The 20,770-nt window shown below is 55.6% G+C and overlaps 1 protein-coding gene across 1 annotated transcript in view; it reads left to right on the top strand.

Moving 5' to 3' along the window:
- SORCS2 (sortilin related VPS10 domain containing receptor 2) overlaps nt 1-20,770 on the top strand; it is a gene marked incomplete at both ends in the record, with an annotated part of 488,460 nt that overhangs the window by 454,654 nt on the left and 13,036 nt on the right. The window contains 6 exons of the mRNA XM_079717755.1: nt 2,113-2,204; nt 3,131-3,238; nt 10,882-11,002; nt 11,866-11,999; nt 12,763-12,891; nt 15,460-15,631. Of these exons, the coding sequence (XP_079573881.1) occupies nt 2,113-2,204; nt 3,131-3,238; nt 10,882-11,002; nt 11,866-11,999; nt 12,763-12,891; nt 15,460-15,631 (756 nt within the window). The remainder of the gene's footprint in view (nt 1-2,112; nt 2,205-3,130; nt 3,239-10,881; nt 11,003-11,865; nt 12,000-12,762; nt 12,892-15,459; nt 15,632-20,770) is intronic.

The following is a 20,770-nucleotide window of genomic DNA, read 5'->3' as shown; positions in this document are numbered from 1 at the left end:
ATGACCTCTGAGCGTGGTTGCTATTAAACAAGGCTCTGTACGCGCAGCAGACGCCCCCGTGCCAGTCACCCAGTTCTCCCCTCCCCCGCATCAGACATGTTTAAGGGCACAGTTCACAGGTACCCGGGTCTCTTCCACCATTCTTCGTAAGGGACCTCTCCTCTTTAGTCAAGCCAGAAGGGTTTCCTAGAGAGTTCCTGTGAGCAGCGGGAAAGCCAGCAAGATGATGAGAAGGTGGAAATATCTGGGGAAGAGCTTTGCAGGCAGGGAACAGCATGTGCAAAGGGCCTGAGACGTGTTCAGGGAAAGGAGACCAGGGTGACTGGTATACGGGAGGTGGGAGAGAGTGCGCAAGGGCCTCTCATACAGAGCCCCAACGACCAGGGAAGGGTTTGGATGTGATTCTAAGGGCCATGGGGGCCATTGGAAGGTTCTGGTGGGGTTAGGGGATGTGGGGGTAATGGGATGTCAAGGCTGAGGGCTTGGCCTGGAGGCACCACCAGCTCTGCTGAAGTTCCTGTTCCTAAGAGGTGAGGCCTCTGCTCCGGGTCCTCCCCAAGTGCCTCCTGCTGGCTCTGGAAAAACAGACATTCAAACAACGGAAGACTCAAGATAGAAGATCGGGGGGAAGATGCTAGTTAATAGTTGTGTGGGTGTGTGTGGTTTTTTTAAAAAATGATTTCCCCGTTCCTGCTCGCTCATTGCTCTAGAACAGGGTCCCCGGGTTGTGGGAGCTTTCGGGGCTCTTTCTGCCAGGGCAAGTGCAGAGGCAGCGACGTTTGGGTCAACATCTGCTTGGAGATGCACTTATTCCGGCCTCGCTCGGCACCAAGCTCTGCAGCAGCTGCCTCCCTGGCCCAGGAGGGGCCCCAGAGCCACAGGCACAAAGGCCTAGCCAGGCCCCTGTGCGGAGCAGCTGACACCCGTGAGCGTGCAGCCCCCGGCGAGGGGCTGTGGGTGTGGGGTCCTGGCTCCATCCCGTCTCCCCCTGAGTTTCCCTGCAACCCTGCTACAGAACCCACAGGCCCTGAGACGGTCAGACAGGGTGGGAGGTGAATGGGGCCCTGGCCCACTGCAGGTGGTCGTGATGGGGCCACTTCCCGTAGGCGAGGTACAGGGTTGCAGGGGATGTGGCAGGGGACATTGGTGCCCTTCTCTGTGTGGAGTCAAGACACAGGCTGGCCGTCTAGGTATCTGTGTTCATGGAAGATCTAGAGGGGACACCCGGTGTCCTGGCAGGACTAAAGAGCCACACCCGGCTCTGCCACCCACCAGCTCTGAGGCCTTGGCTTGGCCCCCATAGCTCCAAGCGTCAGCTTGCTCATCTGTAAAATGGGACCCCATCCTAGGGCTGTTTGCAGACAAGCGACGTCACCAGAGGTATTTCCTCCTGCAAGAGCCCTGTCCAGGCCACTCGACCTTTTGTCCCCTGAGGACTTGGTGGAGATTCACTCATTCACTCATTCATTCATTCATCCCCCACACACTCCCTGAGCACAGGCACCCCCAGCTGTGAGCTGAGGCATGTGCCGGGCCACAGAAAGGGTTCAGAGGCAGGAACGGCCTTTGAGGAGCTCCCTGGCTGGAGGAAACAATGACAAATTAGTGCAGTAAGTGCTGGGAGAGGGGGCCCAGAGATGCTCCCCACGCAACCTGGCATCAGGGAGGGCTTCCTGAAGGAGGTGGCACGTGGACTATCTTAATGTCAAATACAGGTTTGCTTTTACTGGTGATGCTTATCCTAAATGCTTTTCTAAATTCCACTATTTCTCATCCTCATGTGTCGGCCTTTTTGGTGCATACGTTTTTCCTTTAGGCAGGACCACCTGCAGTGTTTATTTGCATTTTTCTCTCTTGTCAGTGGTCTAGAAATCACCATCTGCATCCATTCATCCCACACGTACTGAATCTGGGTGGTTGGGGGAGCATGGGGATGGCCTGGGGACACCGGGAGCCTCAGGCCAGCCCCGCCTCAGGGAACCGGACTCTGCTGCTGCCCCCCAGGCAGCGGGTCGGCAGTTCTGCCCCGCTGGAGAGCGACCCCAGACCCTGAACAACCTCCGACCCTCCTCAGGGTCCCGCCCTGAGACCCCCGGCTGCTGTCTTCTGCAGGTATTTGAGGAGGAGCATCACATCCTCTACCTGGACCACGGCGGTGTGATCGTGGCCATCAAGGACACCTCCATCCCCTTGAAAATCCTCAAGTAAGGCCATCGGGACCCAACACTGGGTGCGGGATGGTAGGGGCTCTTTCTCCCCACCTGGGAACCCCTCAGAACAGTCCCCAGTCCTCCCACCCAACAGCTGCTTCTGGCCAGGCCTGGAGAGGTGAGGAAATGGGGAATGATGACCCAGCATGGTCGGGTGGGCCAGAGGGAAGCCTGGGGCTGTGAGGAGGCCCCCACCCACCCCATCCTGGGGGAGCAGGGAGGGCTTCTCAGAGGAGGTGACATTTATGCATGGACAGGAATTAGCTCAGTGGAGGAGGTGGGGTCAGAGAAGGAAGCCAGCAGCGTGTGCCCAGGTGAGAGTGGGGTTGGCATCAGCTTCAGACAGGTGAAGGTTTATTGTGGGGAAGTGAGGGCAGATATGAACTCTGGATTTGGAAGGCAGAGCTGGGGGAGCTGCCAGGAAGCCAATATCACTTTAGTCTGAAAAAGATCTTTCTGCACTGCAGCTGGCTATACTGATATGCCTCACCGAGAGAGAGTAAGCTCCCATCAATGACCCGGCAAACCCTGGGCTGGGCTCGGGCATTGTGTGGGGCTGACCTGGATGTTTCCAAGGCCTGGATAACTGCAATTCAAGGGGTACAAAGCAGCTTGGGACCCAGACCACACACCCAGGACTCCTTGACTGTGGTGTCACCAAGCAGATGTGGATGCCATCTGCTGGTGGTGGGTGGATGCTGTGACCTCCCAGGAGAGCGTGAGGTCAGGGATCCTGTTGTGGCCGAGACACTGGACTGGCCCTGGGGTTGGCCACTGCTCTTGCCTGTTTTCCCAGCCACCTCAGCTGGACAGCTCTGATCCCTGGGCATGGGCAGGGCTGGGTCCAGTGAGGCAGCTCGTCCTGGACACAGGATGTGTTCCCACCTGCCCCGAGGTGGTGACTCCCCTTCTCTCGGCAGGTTCAGTGTGGACGAGGGCCTCACCTGGAGCACGCACAATTTCACCAGCACCTCCGTGTTTGTGGACGGGCTGCTGAGTGAACCGGGGGACGAGACGCTGGTCATGACGTGAGTGCCCACGGGAGGTGGGCAGGCAGGTCAGAGCCGAACCCCAGGCGGGCCGTGGCGGAGGGCCACCGTGGGCCTTGCTGCTCTAGGCAGATTCAACACTGACCCCCCAGCCTTCCTCCCCATCCTCCTTGCTTTGACCTCCATCTTCACACCTGCTTCCTTATCTCTTACCATCTACTGTTTCCTCTCATCCTCAGCCACTGGGAAGTGGCCACTCTGTCCCTAGTCAGGGACATTTGTCACCTGCCCATGATCACCTGCTGGTGAGGGGTGGAACCAACAGTCAAGGGTCAGCTCTGGATCACTGTCCATTTAACCTTTCAGATGTTGATGATGATGGTGGTGGTGGTGATGATAATGTGATGATGGTGATGATGATGATGATGGTGATGATGGTGATGATGGCGATGATGGCGGTGATGGTGGTGATGGTGGTGATGATGGTGATGATGGTGATGATGATGGTGATGATGGTGTTGATGGTGATGATGGTGATGATGGTGATGGTGTTGATGGTGATGATGGTGGTGATGATGGTGTTGATGGTGATGATGGTGATGATGGTGATGGTGGTGAGGATGATGGCGAGGATGATGATGGTGATGGTGATGGTGGTGGTGATGGTGATGATGGTGTTGATGGTGATGATGGTGGTGATGATGGTGTTGATGGTGATGATGGTGGTGATGATGGTGTTGATGGTGATGGTGGTGATGATGGTGATGGTGGTGATGGTGATGATGGCGATGGTGGTGATGATGGTGGTGATGATGGTGTTGATGGTGATGATGGTGGTGATGATGGTGTTGATGGTGATGGTGGTGATGATGGTGATGGTGGTGATGGTGATGATGGCGATGATGGTGATAATGGTGATGATGATGATGGTGGTGATGATGGTGATGATGGTGATCATGATGGTGATCATGATGGTGATCTCATGAAGGTGATGCTAATGGTGAGGGTGATAATGGTAGTGATGATTATTGGCTATTGGCACCTGTGAAGAACTTGTAGGCACATGGCACAGAGGGGACCTAAGACCCAAATGGGCCAGTGAAGGGCAGATCCAGGCTGTGAACCCAGCCCCTTGACCCTGGCTTAGGTCAAGCGCATCCCTGTTCAGAGTGGCTCACAGCCCAGGAGCAGAACCGGAGCAAGCGGGGATTGAAAAAGGCACACAGGGCTTGACTGTGCCCTATGGCCCTGCTGGGGAGACAAGGCGCTCACCCAGAAACCACGAAATGAGGGTCCGCCTTTGGAAGCCTCCTTCCTGGGTGATTCGCCCATCTAGGCACTTGTTCAGGCAGAGCTGATTCACAAGCCAGGGTGGGGCCCGAAACTCTGCATTTCTAACAGCCCCGTCGATGCTGTGCATGCCTGGCTGCACTGGATGCAGGAGATCAGGCCCTGTGCACTCTGCTTGGATTTTATTGATGATGCCTGTACTGGGGAGAGCAGTGTCCCCCCAAATCCACGTCCACCCGGAACCTGTGGATGTGACCTTACTTGGGAGCAGGGCCTTTGCCAACGTGCTTAGTTGAGATGAGGTCACACAGGAGGAGGGTGGGCCCTAATCCAATGATTCGTGTCTTATACGAAGAGGGTTAGGGTTAGACACACAGCCACAATGTCATGTGAAGACGTGGCAGAGGCCAGCGTGATGCGACCACAGCCCAGGCACGCCTGGAGCCCCAGGAGCTGGAAGAGGCAGGAAGGAGCCTCCCCTGGGGCCTGCAGAGGAAGCTCGCTCTGTGAACACCCACATCGCAGATTTCTGGCCTCCAGAACAGTGAGGAGATACGTTTCCATTGTTTGAAGCACGAGTTTGTGGAAATGAGTTAGGATGGCCCCAGGAAGCCACCCAAGGCCCCATGACTCTTCCCCTCATGACAGCCCAATGTAGGCCAGGGCCACTGATGCTGGGAGGGGACCCGGCACTTTGGACACCTCGGTCTCTGGTTGGCCTCCCAAGTTACTTCCTCTCTCCCCCTAGCAGACTTTGAGGAAGCTTCCAGAGGGCAGGGCTGCGTCTGAGTTCCCAGCCCAGGAAGGCTCCTGCTGTAGAAGTAGGGAGTGAAAACAAGTAAGGTTCCCTTGCTTGATCCTCAAGGACGGCGGAGGGAGGCGGCGAGCTGCTTCCTTATATGGGGTGAGGGTAGAGGTGTGTCCTGGGGTCAGCTGGAGGGGTGGCTTAGGAGGTCTGCCCACCCCTGAGGTGGGGTTGTATGCAGGGGGCATGCGCAGGATCCTGCTTTTGCTCCTGGCTCTTCAGAAGTGGCAGTTGCGTTTTTGGTCTTTTTGTATCTTGTTGTCCATAATTTGCCCCAACTGGGCATACACACAGTTATTTTTAGTCCCTTATAGTTCCTTTGTATTTTGTGGCTCAAGGAGACGTTTATCCAGGTGCCAGCACTGCAGCAAAGGGTCCCAGGTCCCAGGTCCCAGCCTATCTCAAGGCCAGCCCTTCTCCGGTCATTCCAGCCTGGCCTGCCACGTGCCACCCTCTGTCTGGGCACCAGGGACCCCAAGGACCCACAGAGCTGGTGGCCCAGGCAGACAGATCAAATATAACCAAGAGTGACATGGTTCCTTGATAACGTGAAAGATGCTGATACAAAAGGGCCAGCCAGCCGAGGGGCTGGGGGCTGAAGGGTCGCTTTTGGGGTGGGTGGTGATCAAGGAGTCTCGGAGCAGCTGACCTTTGAACTGGGACTGGGCCAGTGAGACCCAGGCCCAAGGACGAGCTGTGGGTACAGAAGGATTGATGCTTTTCCACGTGAGAATTGGAACTGTGCCCCAGCTCTGGCTCAGCCCTTCTGGAGCAGACGGGCCGGTTCCGTCCATTCCCAGTGGAGTGGCTGGGTGCTAGGACCCCTCACCCTGCCCACTCGGCCTGGAGATCATGCCCAGGTCTGTGTGCCCAGCTGGAGTCATTGCCTGGGAGTGAGTCCCTGGTGAGAGAACAACTCATGCCCTCCTGTCTGCCCTTCCAGCTCACGCCCCTGCTCCGGCCGGCTCCCCATCGCCTGTGAAGAGCCAGTTCCTCACCCGTCTGAATGGCCCAGAGGGGCCACTCGGATAAGCCCCCAGGGGTGCCCGGCCCCCAGCCCGAGGCGTGAACTGGAAGGAAACCGCCCAGGGTGGACATTGCCCCTCCAGGCCCGCCTCTGCCCTGGGGCTCCTGTGGGTGCTCATGTGAACGCCCCCTCACCAGGCTCCTCTGGCTGCCTGGGATGGGGGCTGGGAGCACAGCTCTGGTAAGCTCCCCACCACGGGCCACCAGGGACCACGGCCGCCTGTGTGCCCACCGCCCAGGCTTCTGGGAACGGAAGATGGAGCAAAGGGACGTGGAAACGGTAGTGCGGACTCCTTTCTTAGGACGTTTGAGACAGGAGAGCCATCTAAGTTCCTGCCAGACCTAAATCCGGCTTCAGTGACTCCTCCAGGGGGCCTCCTCTGCCACCAGGACTGAGGCAGCCTGGCATCCTCCCTACATCTTTCCCAGTATGGCCTCTTGCAACAAGTTCTGTAATGAGGCTTTATTGAGCACATACTATATGTTATGGGTCCATTTTTTTAACGTTATCTCATTTTGTTCTCATAGGAAGTCTCCAGGGAGGATTTATCCCCCCTTCCTCTAGAAGTGCTAAAACTCTCAATGATTCTGCACCGAGGGAGTGGTGGGAAAGGGGGACCCCTCACACCAGCTCTGCATGGTTCCTGGAGAGCCAGAGCTGGAAGGGGGACCCCAGAGGCTGCCCTATAAAAACTGGGTCAGGAATCATCACCTTTCTCATTCCCTAAACGCCCCCCTTGTGCTTCTCCCTGCACACCTAGTTCTTCTCCTCCCTGGCCCTGGAATGAGTTAAATCCTTCAGGACATCACGTATTTATGCTCCCCTCGTGCTCTTGGAGGCTTCGGTCTGGGGTGGGCAGGGGAGGGAGGAAGACTCCAGCCTGGGCTGATGCAGGGCTCTCTGTGGTGTGGCGGCTGGGCTCAGCCTGGACCCTTTGCTGGTTGACCAGTTTTCCAGGACCAGAGTCCACGGAGCAGAAGGGAAGCATCAGAAACACCAGGGGAGACGGCTGGCCCGTGCTGGTTTTGCAGAGGTTGAACAAGTCAGCTGGGTCTGAGGCCTCAGCTTCCCCAGCTGAGAAATGGGCGCACTTTCTACCCCAGGGCATTGACCTAGGAGTTTCAGGACGTCAAGCCCTTTGTCACCGCATCAGTGCTGGGTTTGGCCCCAGAAACAGCCCGGTTTTCAGCACTCATCAACAGATGGGGCATTTTATTCCTGGAACACTCTTGGCAGAATTCAGAGCCAGATGCTACAACCTCAAGTTTTTTTTTTTGAAAAAGCATCAGAACTGTTCCTACAGGCCTCCTACTTCACTGTGCCACATCATCAGACCACTTTCAAATTCCGGTTGACACAGAAATAATTCAAACTCTGAAAGACGGAACATGCTGGCATGTTTGTTAGAATAAAGGTTCATCTCTCCAGACTGCTGGAAGTGGTCCCACTCAGACCTAGCATCCTCTCCACTCCCCCTCCTTCCCTTCCTGTCTCTCTCCTTCTCTCCCTCTGTGTCTCTCTGTCTCTCCCTCCCTTCCCCATCCTCTGTCTCTCTGCCTCTCTCTCTCTCTATCCCCCGCTGTCCTATTTCCTGCACAGTTGAGAGCATTTCCCCAGATGGTTCTTTATCCAAATCTGCCCAAAGGTCACGTCCAAGCTGACCGTAGTCACCTTTAGGGATGTTTCCCTCAGCTTGGATCACCCTTGCTCACCCTCCCGTCCCCACCAGAGGGGTGAGGGGCCCCCAGGCCCTGGGGGGGATAGTGGGGCTCCCAGATCCTGCCCGGGCTGCACTAGGGGAAGGGAGTGAGCTCCTTGAAGGGCGTGGGGCTCCTCCTTAACCTGCAGAGGCTGGCCCACATTTTCCTTATGAATCGTGAAGCAATAAATAGCCTCCCTCTGGCCTCTCCTTCCTAAAACTCAGAATCAGCCAGATGACAGAAATTTCTTGAAGTATCAGCTGAGCTTTTGGGTTTCATAAAAGGCAGGACTTCAAAGACATGGAAGGGATTAGTTAGATCAAGCAAGCCAGCCTCTTTTCAGGGACTTCCCCGGCGGGGCCTGTGCCGCCAGCCAGGGAGGCTGCGTGGAGGTCACACTCGGGCCAGTGCGTGTTTCCCGGGCAAAGCATTCCAGCCCCGTGGTCGCCAACCCGGGGACCGACCCTGGCTCCCCCGGGAGGTGGGCGGCTGCCGTGCCATCCTGAGGGGGTCCCTCGCCTCAGTCTTCTCATCCGTAAGGTGGGAATGTTAACGGTACGTTCCGCACGGGGTTGGCGAGGAGAGGATGGAAGGTCGAGCGCGTAGCAGGTGCAGAGGACAGGCCAGCAGTTACTGCTGCTGTCACCTCCATTGTAACGTGGCTTCCAGAAGAGGGAGAGACGCGGCTCAGGCTGTGTGAGGACCAGGAAATTGTCCCTTAGAGACGTCCCTTCAGGGACCTAAGACCCTCTCTTTCTCAGTAACCAACCCAGCAGGCGTTGCTTGGGAGAAGGGGACACTGTGACAAAGAAAATCCCCACGTGGTGACACTCCCAGGGAGAGGGCTGTCCGTGTCAGGATGGGAGTCGGGACAGAGGACCGGCACGACACCTTCACACCTTCACGGTCACGGTCGCCACCATCCGGGCCTCCTACAACCTCGCTATCGGAAACAGCACCTGGGGGAGCCGCTGGACCCGGCGGAGGAGAAGCAGGCTGTCCGGTCCTCGCTGGGCCACATCCATCAGCATCAGGAGAGGCCCTGGGCTGAGAAACAGCGGCAGGGGCTCCGACTTGCACCTCGGGCAGGAGAAAAGCAGGATGGATTATTCACAACCAAACACGAGCAGGCGAGAGGCCAGGGCTGCCGGCGATTGGGGAGGGAGAGTGATCTCAGAGCCCAGGACTGGAGGATGGAGAGGCGGACCACAGAGGCAGGTCAAGGCCGAGACGGAGGGAGGCTCCGGGGCCACTCGGATCAGAGGAAGCCCCTGCAGAGGCTCGGGGTCTTGTCTGTAAAATAAAGATCATGGTATCTGCTTTGGGGGACTGTTCTGGGCAGTAGAGGTAATGTGTGTGCACGTGAGAATGTGTGAGCATGTGCGTGTGCACGGGTGTATGTGCACAGGTGAGTGTGTGTTGTGCATGTGTGTATAAATCTCCTACTAAGTGCCAAGCACCCTACACAAACCATTGCTAATCCACCATCGATCCTGAAAGGCCAGTGTTACTGTCCCCATTTTAAAGCCAAGGAAACTGAGGTACAGAGAAGAATGGACCTGCCCAAGGTCACAGACATAGTAAATGGGTATCAGCCCAGGCCCAACTGGCTCACAGGTGCCCTATGGAGCCAAAACTCCAAAACTCCTCTTCAAATATCAGCCTCAAACGTTCAGAGCCAGCCATCATATCCCCCAGAAAACACTCCAAGAGCCTTCTCAACTACTCTCCTAGAACGGGGTTTGCACCCTTTCAGACCATGACTGGCTTCCCCCAAGTATCCGGCTCCTGTCGGTGTGCGTGGAAGGGGACCAAGACCAGAGTGGGTGCTTCACCTCCTCCATCCAGATGCTTGACCTCTGATAATATGGCCTGAGTACTATAGGGTGGACTGGAGAAGGACCAGAGAAGTACAGACTGGCCTCCTCTTCTGTGGTGGTATTTGGAGCCCACATGTGAGGTGTTGGGAGGATCAGGTGGAAATCCCTTAAGCAGCAGCCTTCCCAGAGAGCGAGGGATCTGGGTACATGTATTCACTCCACCAATGCCTGTTGAGGGAGAAGAAATGGCACAAACAAGCGGTGTGACCTTGAGCAAGTTACTCAACCTCTCTGTGCCTCAGTTTTCCTTTCTGTAAAGTAGGCTGTGGTGAAGATTAGATCAGATAGCATACACAGGGCTCCCAGCACACTGCCTGTGCTCCATAGAGGACTGGCTTTTGCAGAGCCCCCATGGTGCTCCGTCCCCTGCTTCTTCCACCCACCGATGCTGGGGCCACGCAGCAAGGACCACACTGAGATCCTTTCCACCCCGCCGCTCTGAGCCGGTGTGATGACTCGTTACTTCTCTTTGGATTGTCGGTTCTGCTTGGGGTCAAAAGGCTCTGGTCCAGCTAGGTGGAGCTGGCTTTCTGCAGAGCAGGCCTCCTGGAGTGGTCAGGTGGGAAGAAAGACGAGGAGAAGCCAGAGAACACAGGACTCAGACACCTGACCACGAATCATTCTGCAAAACAATTCTGCAAGGACTAGCATAGGGGCTGTGGGAGGGTCCAGGCTCCTGACCCTACCGTGCTGGCTTCCTTGTCCATTGGGGGGCCAGGTGGGATGATCCGCACCAACGCCATCAATGAGCCATAGATTACATGTGATGACTGTGGGAATACTAACGCCAATGCCCCAATGCTCGTGGCCAGCCAGGCTCAGGGCAGGTGCCTGGTCCCAGGGCAGCCCAGCGGGGGCAGGGGAGGGACCGCGGGGCCCGCTGTGCAGGTGGGAACAGAGGCCTGCAGGGGAAGTGGTGGGAACCTGGGGGACGGGCTAGACTAAGGTGGTTTCCCGCCCCTCCCCCTCTCCCTCCCCAGCGTCTTCGGCCACATCAGCTTCCGCTCGGACTGGGAGCTGGTCAAGGTGGACTTCCGGCCCTGGTTCTCCAGGCAGTGCAGCGAGGAGGACTACAGCTCCTGGGACCTCACCAACCTGCAGGTGGGCCTGGCCGCAGGCTGGGGGTGGGCACCACACAGGGCCCCTTCTGCCAGACAAAGTCCCCGTCCTGCGGGACCGAGGGCCCCCCTCAGATGCCCACTCCTTCTTCGGGGTGTTCTGGCCCCCCTCTGGGGCCTGGGGCTGCCTGGGCCAGAGTCTGCAGCCATACTCAGGGGAACAGGTGCACAGGGCCCCAGCCAGCCTGGAGACAGGCGTGCTCGGGGTCCAGGAGTTTTCAGATCGAGGGAAGGTAACAGGGCATGTGTATCATATATTAGGTAACACCCCAGTGGGTCTGGGGCAGCCCCACCCCATAATCTCAAACACATACATGTTTCTACAGCAAAATGTGTCATATTCACACAGAGAGAAATAAATGAGGACTCGAAATGGCCTCCCAGTGCAGTTCAGAGCAGGTGGTGTGGCCACAGGACAGGATTTCAGAGGGAGGGGGGGCTCTGGAATTGCTGGGGGGACCCTGCACCACGGCTCCCGTTCACACAGGTGTGGCCTCTTCTGATCATTGGCTGAGGACCTACTGTGTGTCCTGGAGGCTGCGGCTCACCCCAGCTGCACAGGGCCCACCTGGCACCCTCAGGCCTGAGGAGTGAATGCAAGGGGCCTCTTCCAGCAGCCCTGCCACCCCTCAGGGCCCAGACGGAGCCTGTACACAGTGGGAGCTCAGTGAATGCTAGGGCGGGTGGGATGGGAGCCAGGCTGCCCTAAGTTGGCCTCAGGCACGCACACCCCTCCCCCGGGCCCCGGTTTCCCGGCCCCTACGGCTGGCGGGCGAGTGAGGACCCGGCAGCAGGAGCGGTGGGAGCCCATGCAGAGTGGCCCCTCACCCTGGTCTTCCTGCACAGGGCGACCGCTGCGTCCTGGGCCAGCAGAGGAGTTTCCGGAGGAGGAAGCCTACGTCCTGGTGCATCAAGGGTCGGAGCTTCACGGCGGCGCTCACGGCCCGCGTGTGCCAATGCCGCGACTCGGACTTCCTCTGGTGAGGGTCCCACTCTGCCACGGGCCCCTGGGGCTGCCTGAGTAGCCTGGTGACCCGGCAGCCGCTGTCCACGCAGGTGATGCCGGGGGAGGTCTCAAGAGTCACACTCCATCACTTCCCCCTTACTCTGTGCCTTAGGACCCAGCCACTGGGTCCAGCCTGCATTAAAGAACTTGTGGGCCTCGTTTCAAAACCAGGGCACGTGGCACTGCTCACAGGTGGGAGGGGAAACTGAGGAACAGGGAGGGCATCCCGGGGGCCGGCTGTACCACCCAGCCCCTTCTCCTCTGTCCAGAGACTCTGCCGAAAGCCCCCTGACCACTCCCCTGCCTCTGCTCAAGGACTCCCGTGGCCGCCTGCTGCCCACAGGAGGACGTCCGAGTTCTGGAACCTGCCTCCCTCCCCAGCCGTCCTCACCCCTCTCCGTCAGCCACCTTCACCACTGTCTCCCTACACCAGTGTTGAAGGGGCCGTTCCCTACCTGCAGTGCCCTTCCCCCCCTCTTCCCCTGACGGCCTCTTGATCTTCCATTGAGATTCAGCCCACCTCCTCCAGGCAGCCCTCCAGGACAACCAGGCTGGGCTCAGTGCTCTCCTGTGATTTGCTGGAATCCCCTTTGCATCCCTTCTCACCTGGAACGTAACTGTCGGCCTTCAGTCCTGTCTTCCCTCTGGGACAGGGCCCTGTGGATCCGCTTCTGCGTCCTCAGCATGAGGCCCCTGACCCACGCTGTCTCCTGATGGCCGTTTTTCCCTCCTCCCAGTGACTACGGATTTGAGCGTACCCCCTCCTCTGAGTCCGATGCCGACAAGTGCTTTGCCAACTTCTGGTTTAACCCCCTGTCCCCGCCTGACGACTGTGTCCTGGGCCAGACCTACACCAGCAGTCTCGGGTGAGTAGCGCGGGGCAGAACCAGGGTGACCCCTCGCTTTTCTGCCTGGTGCCCATGGCTCCCCGCATGGAGTCAGGGAAAGAGAAGTCGGGGCTGAATGCCCTGTGTGCCGGGGTTCCTGAGAGCCACCCCAGGCACTGAGCCCTCGGGGCTCTCCAATCAGAGCCCATGTGGGTCAGCATCAGGGAGAAGAGGTGCCTTGAGCTGGCTCCGAACAGAGAACAACAGGCAGAGAAGGTCCAAGGGCTCTGTAGCTCACACCTGCTGCAGAGGCTGAGCCCTTCCAGAGAAGTAACACCCCTCGCCTAGTCCTTCTGAGCCCCTGCAGTGCTGGGACCCTTCCCCATTTACCAACACTGAGTGAGGCAGGCCTGAGCTGGGCCAGAGGTGCTCACACTCCCTTTAGGTCTCAGCTTGAATGATGCCTCCTCCAGGAAGGCTTCCCTGACTCACCCTGGGCCCTGAGCTTACCCTGTGAGGGCGCATATCTCAGTTATTGTCACACTCACTCAGTCGTCCCCCCGACTGGACAGTTAGCTCCACGACACAGAGCGGGTCCCTCAGTCTGTGGTGTAGTGGACTCACGCTGTACGTGAGGGTTAAGTGCTCCACAGGTGTGAGCCGTTAGGACACTTTTCCTCCACCAGAGGCTGACCACATTGCGTGTCAAGGATGAACGTCATATAAAAATGTTAGGTGTGGGGCTTCCCTGGTTGCGCAGTGGTTGAGAGTCCGCCTGCCGATGCAGGGGACACGGGTTCGTGTCCCGGTCCGGGAAGATCCCACATGCCGCGGAGCGGCTGGGCCCGTGAGCCATGGCCACTGAGCCTGCGCGTCTGGTGCCTGTGCTCCGCAACGGGAGAGGCCACAATAGTGAGAGGCCCGCGTACCGCAAAAAAAAAAAAAAAAAAGTTAGTTGTGTAAAGGCTGTGAACCTGCCGCTCCAGAGGCCCTAAACAAGCTTTATCTAAAAGTCTCTGCTTCCCTTTGGGGAAGTTTTGAGAGGGAGTAAACCGCCAATGGACTTATTAGAAAATCCTCATTACTGCCCCTGGGGATGGGGAAGGGCAAAGCCCGAGAAGAAAGAAGCTGAAGCAGAAAAGCAGTCTTGGACCTCAGCGGCATAAATCGCATCATCCATCCATCCATCCAGTCATCCAACCATCTATCCGTTTATTCCTCCATCCATCCATCATCCATTCATCCGTCCACCCACCCATCCATCATCCATCCATCCTCCCATCCCTCCAACCGTTCATCCATCATCCGTCTATCGTCCATCCATCCCTCCCTCCCTCCCTCAGGGAGCCACAGCAGCTGCTCCAGGGCACCCACCAGGGCTTGGCAAGCAGGAACTCTTGTCTGAAATGGCAGAGCCAGGACCCATATCAAGGGCAGAGGGTTTCATTTCATACCATCTGCACACTCCGGGTGCGAAGGGGCTGTGGCTGGGTAGCTCGTAGGGAGTGTATTCTCTTCCAAACTAATCACACGTGTCTTTGCATGATAAACTTCTGAATGTTCATTCAGTGGCAGAGCCGTGAGGGCAGGTGGGGCACCAGGCACAGGAGGTGGGCAGATTCAGGCACTTTGGCAGTAATGTGAGTTTTGCAGACCCAGAATCCCGGTGTCGCCCGCGGGAGCATCACAAGTGGCAAGTCTGAAGATGCCACCCGAGCAGTGGTTTTCCTGTCGCCTCCTAAATATTTACTAGACCCCATCGGGCTCTGCCCACCAGCCCCTCCCCACTCTCATCCCACACCTGCTGCCCACTCTGGGCTTTGGCTCCCCACCACCACCACAGGGCCTTTGCACATGCTGTTCCCGCTGCCCAGGATGCTCTTCCCTCTCCTGTTCACCCTTCTGGTCTTAGCTGAAAGCCCCTTTCTCAGGGACCAGATTCCCAGGTGCTGCCCCTCCCCAGCACCTGTCCCAGTTGCGATGTTGCCTTGATGTGGGGGATGGTTTGGTGAGGGCTCCCTCCCTCACTAGACAGTCCTCTCTGCAAGGGCAGGGCTGTGGGTGATGACCTCGTACCCCAGCACCTCGCACGTAGCAGATGCTCAGTAAATTCGTGTTGTGTGAATGAGCTGGTGAATCAGGTGTCATCTGGTCCCACTCTCTTGATGCAATAGGGAGAGGAGCCCCCTGGGAGCACGTTTGCTCACAGCCATGTGGCGCATCAGCGGTAAGGCCCGGCCCGCCCCGCCGGGCACTCTGTCCTCCCAGGACCCTATTTCCCAGCAAAGCCACAAAATTCCGACTGACTCCTTCAATCCTCCCCTCAGCAACAACAGCTGTTACCATTATTGTAAGAATACGAGCAGACCAAGGAAACGTCCAGTGACGGAAGCAGGGCCTGCCATTACTGGTCATTCCCTCCCCTGAGCCTCAGTTTTCCCATCTCCAAAATGGGGCAGAAATAGCAAACAGGTGGAGTCGGGAAAAGGGAGGGAGTTGAAGAATGGAGTTCGCCAAGCCAAGAGCCACCTCTTGGCGACAAGCAGGTCCGGTGGGGCAGCAGGGCCCGCCCCACCGCCGCCTGTCTGACTCGCTGTCTGGCTGCAGGTACCGGAAGGTGGTGTCCAACGTGTGCGAAGGTGGCGTGGACCCGCAGCAGAGCCCGGCGCAGCTGCAGTGCCCCCTCCTGCCGCCGCGGGGCCTGCAGGTCAGCATCCGCGGCGAGGCGGTGGCCGTGCGGCCGGGGGAGGACGTGCTGTTCGTGGTACGGCAGGAACAGGTGAGGCGCCGCTTCAACCGGGCACACGGGGCGTCGGGCAGCGCTCTCTCCGCCTCAGCGTCGGTTAGGGCAGCGTCTTTGGACCAGCGGTTCCCGAACTGCGGGAGGGGAGAGTGGGCCGGGGGGCCGGGGGCCCCTTCCCAGGGGCCCCTTCCCAGGTCCAGACCAGCACTGAAACAATGAAACAGAAAAGTCGGAAGAGAGGGCAGAGGCAGGGGGGGGACGGAGCAGCGTGCAGCAAGCACAGGTCCAGGGGGCTGTGGCTTCAAACATCTCTGTGTGTGTGTTCACCGCGCAGTGACGTCAGATTTCTGCCTTCCTGTGGGCGGCCGTAAACTTTTTGAACCTCTCCTTATACTGAGTTAGTTAATTTCGGAATCATAAGAAAAGCAGGAAGTTTTTTTAAAAAACTGTAAAAATAAATAAATAAATAAATAAATGCGATGATGCAAACCAAAACACAAAAAAACAAAAAACCCACCGTTACTTATAATCTCATAGCCAAAGACAAATTCCGTAATAGATGATAGATAGATGGATAGGTAAGTGGAGAGACAGATATCGATGATAAACACATATAGATAGATGATAGATTGATTGATAGATAATGGATAGACATAGATACAAATACAGATGGATGGATATAGAAATATTTTGTGTCTGTATATATATATACACACATATATACATACACACAAATATATATATACACATACCTATATATAAATATATAAATTTCCTCCCCGCCTCCTAGTCTTTCTTTTTTTTTCTTTAGTACAAGTGTTACATTTTTTTCTGATTTTAAAAACAGTATATACTCATTGTAGAACGCTGGAAAATCACATTAAAAACATAAGAATGTATCACCAAAAATCCTATTCTCCTAAGGTAGCCACTGTTAATTTTTAAAATTTCCTTCTAGTCTATTTAAACTAATATGCAGCATGCTTATTTTTCTGATTATAGAAGTAACAAATGCTCATTATAGAACATTCAAAAGCAGAAATTAGAAAAACTTACAAACGTGCGGGAAATTCAAAATGACAGAAAATCACAAAGGGGAGGTCAGAACCCCCTGTTCCCACCCCAGGGTCCCAGCCTCTCCCGGAGCATGGCTCTCTTGTGCATTTGGGTCTTCGGTTAACAAATATGTAGCATGAAATGAGTGGGGCTTTGTAACTGCATGTGCTTCGTTTAGAAGATGTCCTTCAAAATGTGCCCAGGTGGGGTAGGGTGATGCTGACAGAGGTCTTTGATGTTGGAAAGCGGGGGCTCTGGTCAAGAGCAAAGAGCTGTACTTGTGGGCACCCGTGTGTCATCCCTCCCCGTGCCTAAGGGCTGTGCTCCCATCAGCCGGCTTTGTAGCTGGGGACACCCAGCCTCAGACAGGTGCAGCCACTCACCTGAGGCCACACAGTAACAGTGACAGAGCTGGCATTGGGTCCAGGCCTGGGGCTCCGTGTGGACAGCGCCTGGTTCACGGCCCCCAGAAATGAGCTGATCCTGGGGTGGCCTCTCCTTCCCGCCTGTCCCCATCCCCGTGACGACTGAGCCTAGTCCTGAGAGTCACGCTGCAGCCTCGGGCAGCCCTGGGGTGGTGGGGGACTCTGTTCACAGCAGAGGACGATGCAGCCCCCAGCCCGGCTTGGGACCACCCGGACCCTCAGAGGGGACCCAGCTGCCTCCCGGAGCTCCAGGACAGATTTGCAAGAAAAACGGCCTCCTGCTGCCCCCTAGAGCCTGGAGTCCCAGCAGCTAAGTCACACCTGCGGTGCTCCATCCAGAGCCAGGACAGGATACGCCTGGCAGCCCACCACCCCCGGGGGCTGGCACTCTCGGCTGCAGCAGGTGGAGGTGAGGGGGCAACACAAAGATGCTCTTGGGAGAGAGAGTCCAGTGCACGCCGCTGTCCAGAAGAGGCCGCTGGCTCCCTTGTCGGAGCCTTGGGAAGGAGTGGGTGCAGGGTTGAGGTGGGTACACACACTGTTGCACACTCGTTCTCACACACACAGACACTCACACACACACATACGTGTTCACGCATTCACATTTGTAATGCAGCCACAGACTCACACACCCAACCCAGGTGTGGAAACAGCTCTGGATTTAGGGGAATCCAAGTTCTGTAAATATTTAAGCACTGAAAATAAATCTGATGGAGAACCCAGAAACAGACCCACACAAGCAGGCCCGGCTGATTTTGGCCCAGGAGCAAAAGCACCTCAGTGGAGGGAGGATGGGCTTTAGCACATGAAGAGCCGGTAAAAATGAACCTCACACCTGATGCAGAATCAGCTCAAAGTGGATCACAGACTTAAATGGAAAATGGAAAACTATAAACCTTTTAGAAAAAAGACAGAGGAAAATAGCCGGAACCTAGGGCTAGGCACAGAGTTCTCAGACTTGACACCACAAGCCCCATCCATGAAGGAAATCTGATAAATTGGACTTCGTCAAAAGGCGACATTTTGCTCTGAGACAGACCCTAAGAAGATGAAAAGGTAGCCACAAAAGAAAATATTTACAAACCACATCCAACAAAGACTAGTACCCAGAATACATGAAGAACACTCAGAACTCAGCAGTAAGAAGACAAACAATCCAGTCAGAAAATGGGCAAAAGACATGGAGAGACATTTCACTGAAGAGGATGTACAGATGGCAAATAAGCACATGAAACCATGTTCACCGTCATTAGCCATCAGGGAAATGCAAATCAGACCCTCAAAGAGGTGTCACTGCATACCTCCGGGAACGGCCAAACTAGAAAATAGTGACACCACCAAATGCAGGCGAGGATGCAGAGAAACTGGGTCCCTCCTACATGGCTGATGGGAACGTAAAATTTATAGCCATTCTGGAAAAGTTGGTCGTTTGTTTAAAAGCTAAACATTGCAACTACCATAGGAATCAGCAATTACACTCCTGAGAAATAAAGACTTACATTCACAGGGAAACCTATACATCAAGGTTCACAGCAGCTTTATTCATAACAGCCAGAATCTGCAGACAACCAGATGTCCTGGGTGGACAAGTGGATAATACATGGTGGCACGTCCATCCCGTGGGTGGTACTCCGAAATCAAAAGGAACAGACTACACACCACAAGCTGGGTGAATCTCCGGAGAACTATACTGAATGCAAAAGCTAATCCCAATGACTGCATACTTTCTGATTTCATTTCTAGAACATTCTCAAAATGACAAAATTATAGAAATGGAGAACAGGTTCTAATCCCATGGAGTCAGGGATGTGATGGAAGGGCGGGTATGACTGTGAAAGGGCAGCAGGAGGGACCCCAGTGGTGACTGAATCAGTGTGGATTCCCTATCTGTGATGTGGATGTTAGCACAGGGGGAACTGGGTACCAGGGACGTGGGGCTCCTCTGTATTATCCGTTACAATTACATGTGAATTGGCAGTTGGCTCAGCATGAAACATCTGAATGTTTTTGAAGCACTCAGTAATAAACACACACACATCTGCCTGGAAACACCATGGTGTGGGTGGCGGGTGTTGCAGTGACGTTACCGTTTTTCCTTTCTAGCTCCTTCGCTTTGCCTTTTGTACTCTCTCCTTGTCCTACATTGATACTGTATTACTTTCCTGATTATGACAAGGTGTTTTAAACAAGGAAATGTTTCAATAGTTAAACTTGCACCTGTCTTAGTTGCTTGCAGGCAGGACTCAGGGTCCCCAGGAGGGGGTGGCACCTGCCCATCAAAGCCGCAGGTCCCAACTCAGTCAGAAGCACCTTCCTCTCCCAGGATGCAATACAGGAAACCACTCCCTCTCGGAACAAATCGGACTTGAGACACCCGGCCCCCACGAGACTGCCTTTAAACGGAGAGAGCACCGGCCCGTGGGTCAGCCTGCAGGTTCTGGGCTCACAGAGCCTCAGTCTTCCAACCTATAAAATGGGGATAATAGAACGTACTTGTATAAGGTCCCTGAGGCCATCACAACAGTGGCCACAAACTGGGTGGCTTGAAACAACACACATTTCTCCTCTCACAGTTTTGGAGGCTAGAAGTCCAAAATCATAGTGTCAGCAGGTCTGGGCTCCCTCTGGAGGATCTTCCCTTGTCTCTGCAGCTTCTGGGGGCTCCAGGCATCCCTGGGCTGTGGCCGCATTCCCTCCAGCCTCTGTCTTCACATGGCTTCCCCTGTGTCTCAAATCCCCTTCCTTTTTCTTATAAAGACCCCAGTCATTGGATTTAGGTCCTGTTCTAATCCGGTGTGACCTCATCTTAACTAATTACATCTGCAAACACCCTATTTCCAAATAAGGTACATTCTGGGGTTTCAAGTGGACTGAATTGGAGCCGGGGCAGGGATGGACAGTATTCAACCGATTACACCATATTTGTGAAGAAAGTTAGATGAACATAATTTACTTAAAAGTATTCTATCAAGTTTTAAGGTTTGGCGGGTGTAAAATAAGATGATTGCTAAACATTTAGTGATGATCCTGCTTCGTTCTTGGTCACTAGGAAATGGTTTTCTGGGTGTTCCTGCAGCAGGGGGAGGGGTGGCAGGAAGGGACGGTGCGGGGTGGGGGGAGGGAGGGAGAACATGAGACTGAATATGAGAACTTCTTGTCAGAAAGTTGAAAAAGTTATTGTTCCCTTCACTCAATTTCCTCCCCACGACTCTATGAGGAAAATACAGTTATTGGAAGGATAAGGCTCGTGGCGGGAGTATACGGATGATTGGACAGCTTGTGTGGGTGGGGAAATGCCTGGAAGAGGCAGCGGTGGGTGGGAGCCCCTTCCTGCACAGAGCCCGTGCATACGAGCATCACTCCTGGCACCGCATAGAATGAGATAAAAGAAAAATGCAGGAATCGCAGCATCAGAGAGGGAAAAATAATGTTTTAATTTCCTGGGAGACTAAGCGCCTTCCTACACACACACATCTTCCTAGACATGTTACGGAAACCAACCAGCATGTGCTAGGCCCCTTCCCGCCCTCCTGGCTCCTGGCTGAGGCCTCGGTGGGTCTCCCTGGCCCCTATCCCCACCCCGGCACTGCCTCCCTGCCCTCACCCGTGAGCCCTGACCCCTCTCCCTCTCTGCAGCTGGGTGATCTTTCTAATGCAAACCTGGCCCTGGCCCCTGCTTCCACGCACCTCCTAC

The sequence above is a fragment of the Hyperoodon ampullatus genome (genome assembly GCF_949752795.1).
Source record: "Hyperoodon ampullatus genome assembly, chromosome: 1".
Classification (NCBI taxonomy): Eukaryota; Metazoa; Chordata; class Mammalia; order Artiodactyla; family Ziphiidae; genus Hyperoodon; species Hyperoodon ampullatus.
The sequence above is the reverse complement of the archived record's forward strand: the minus strand, read 5'-3'. Positions and strand labels throughout refer to the sequence as shown.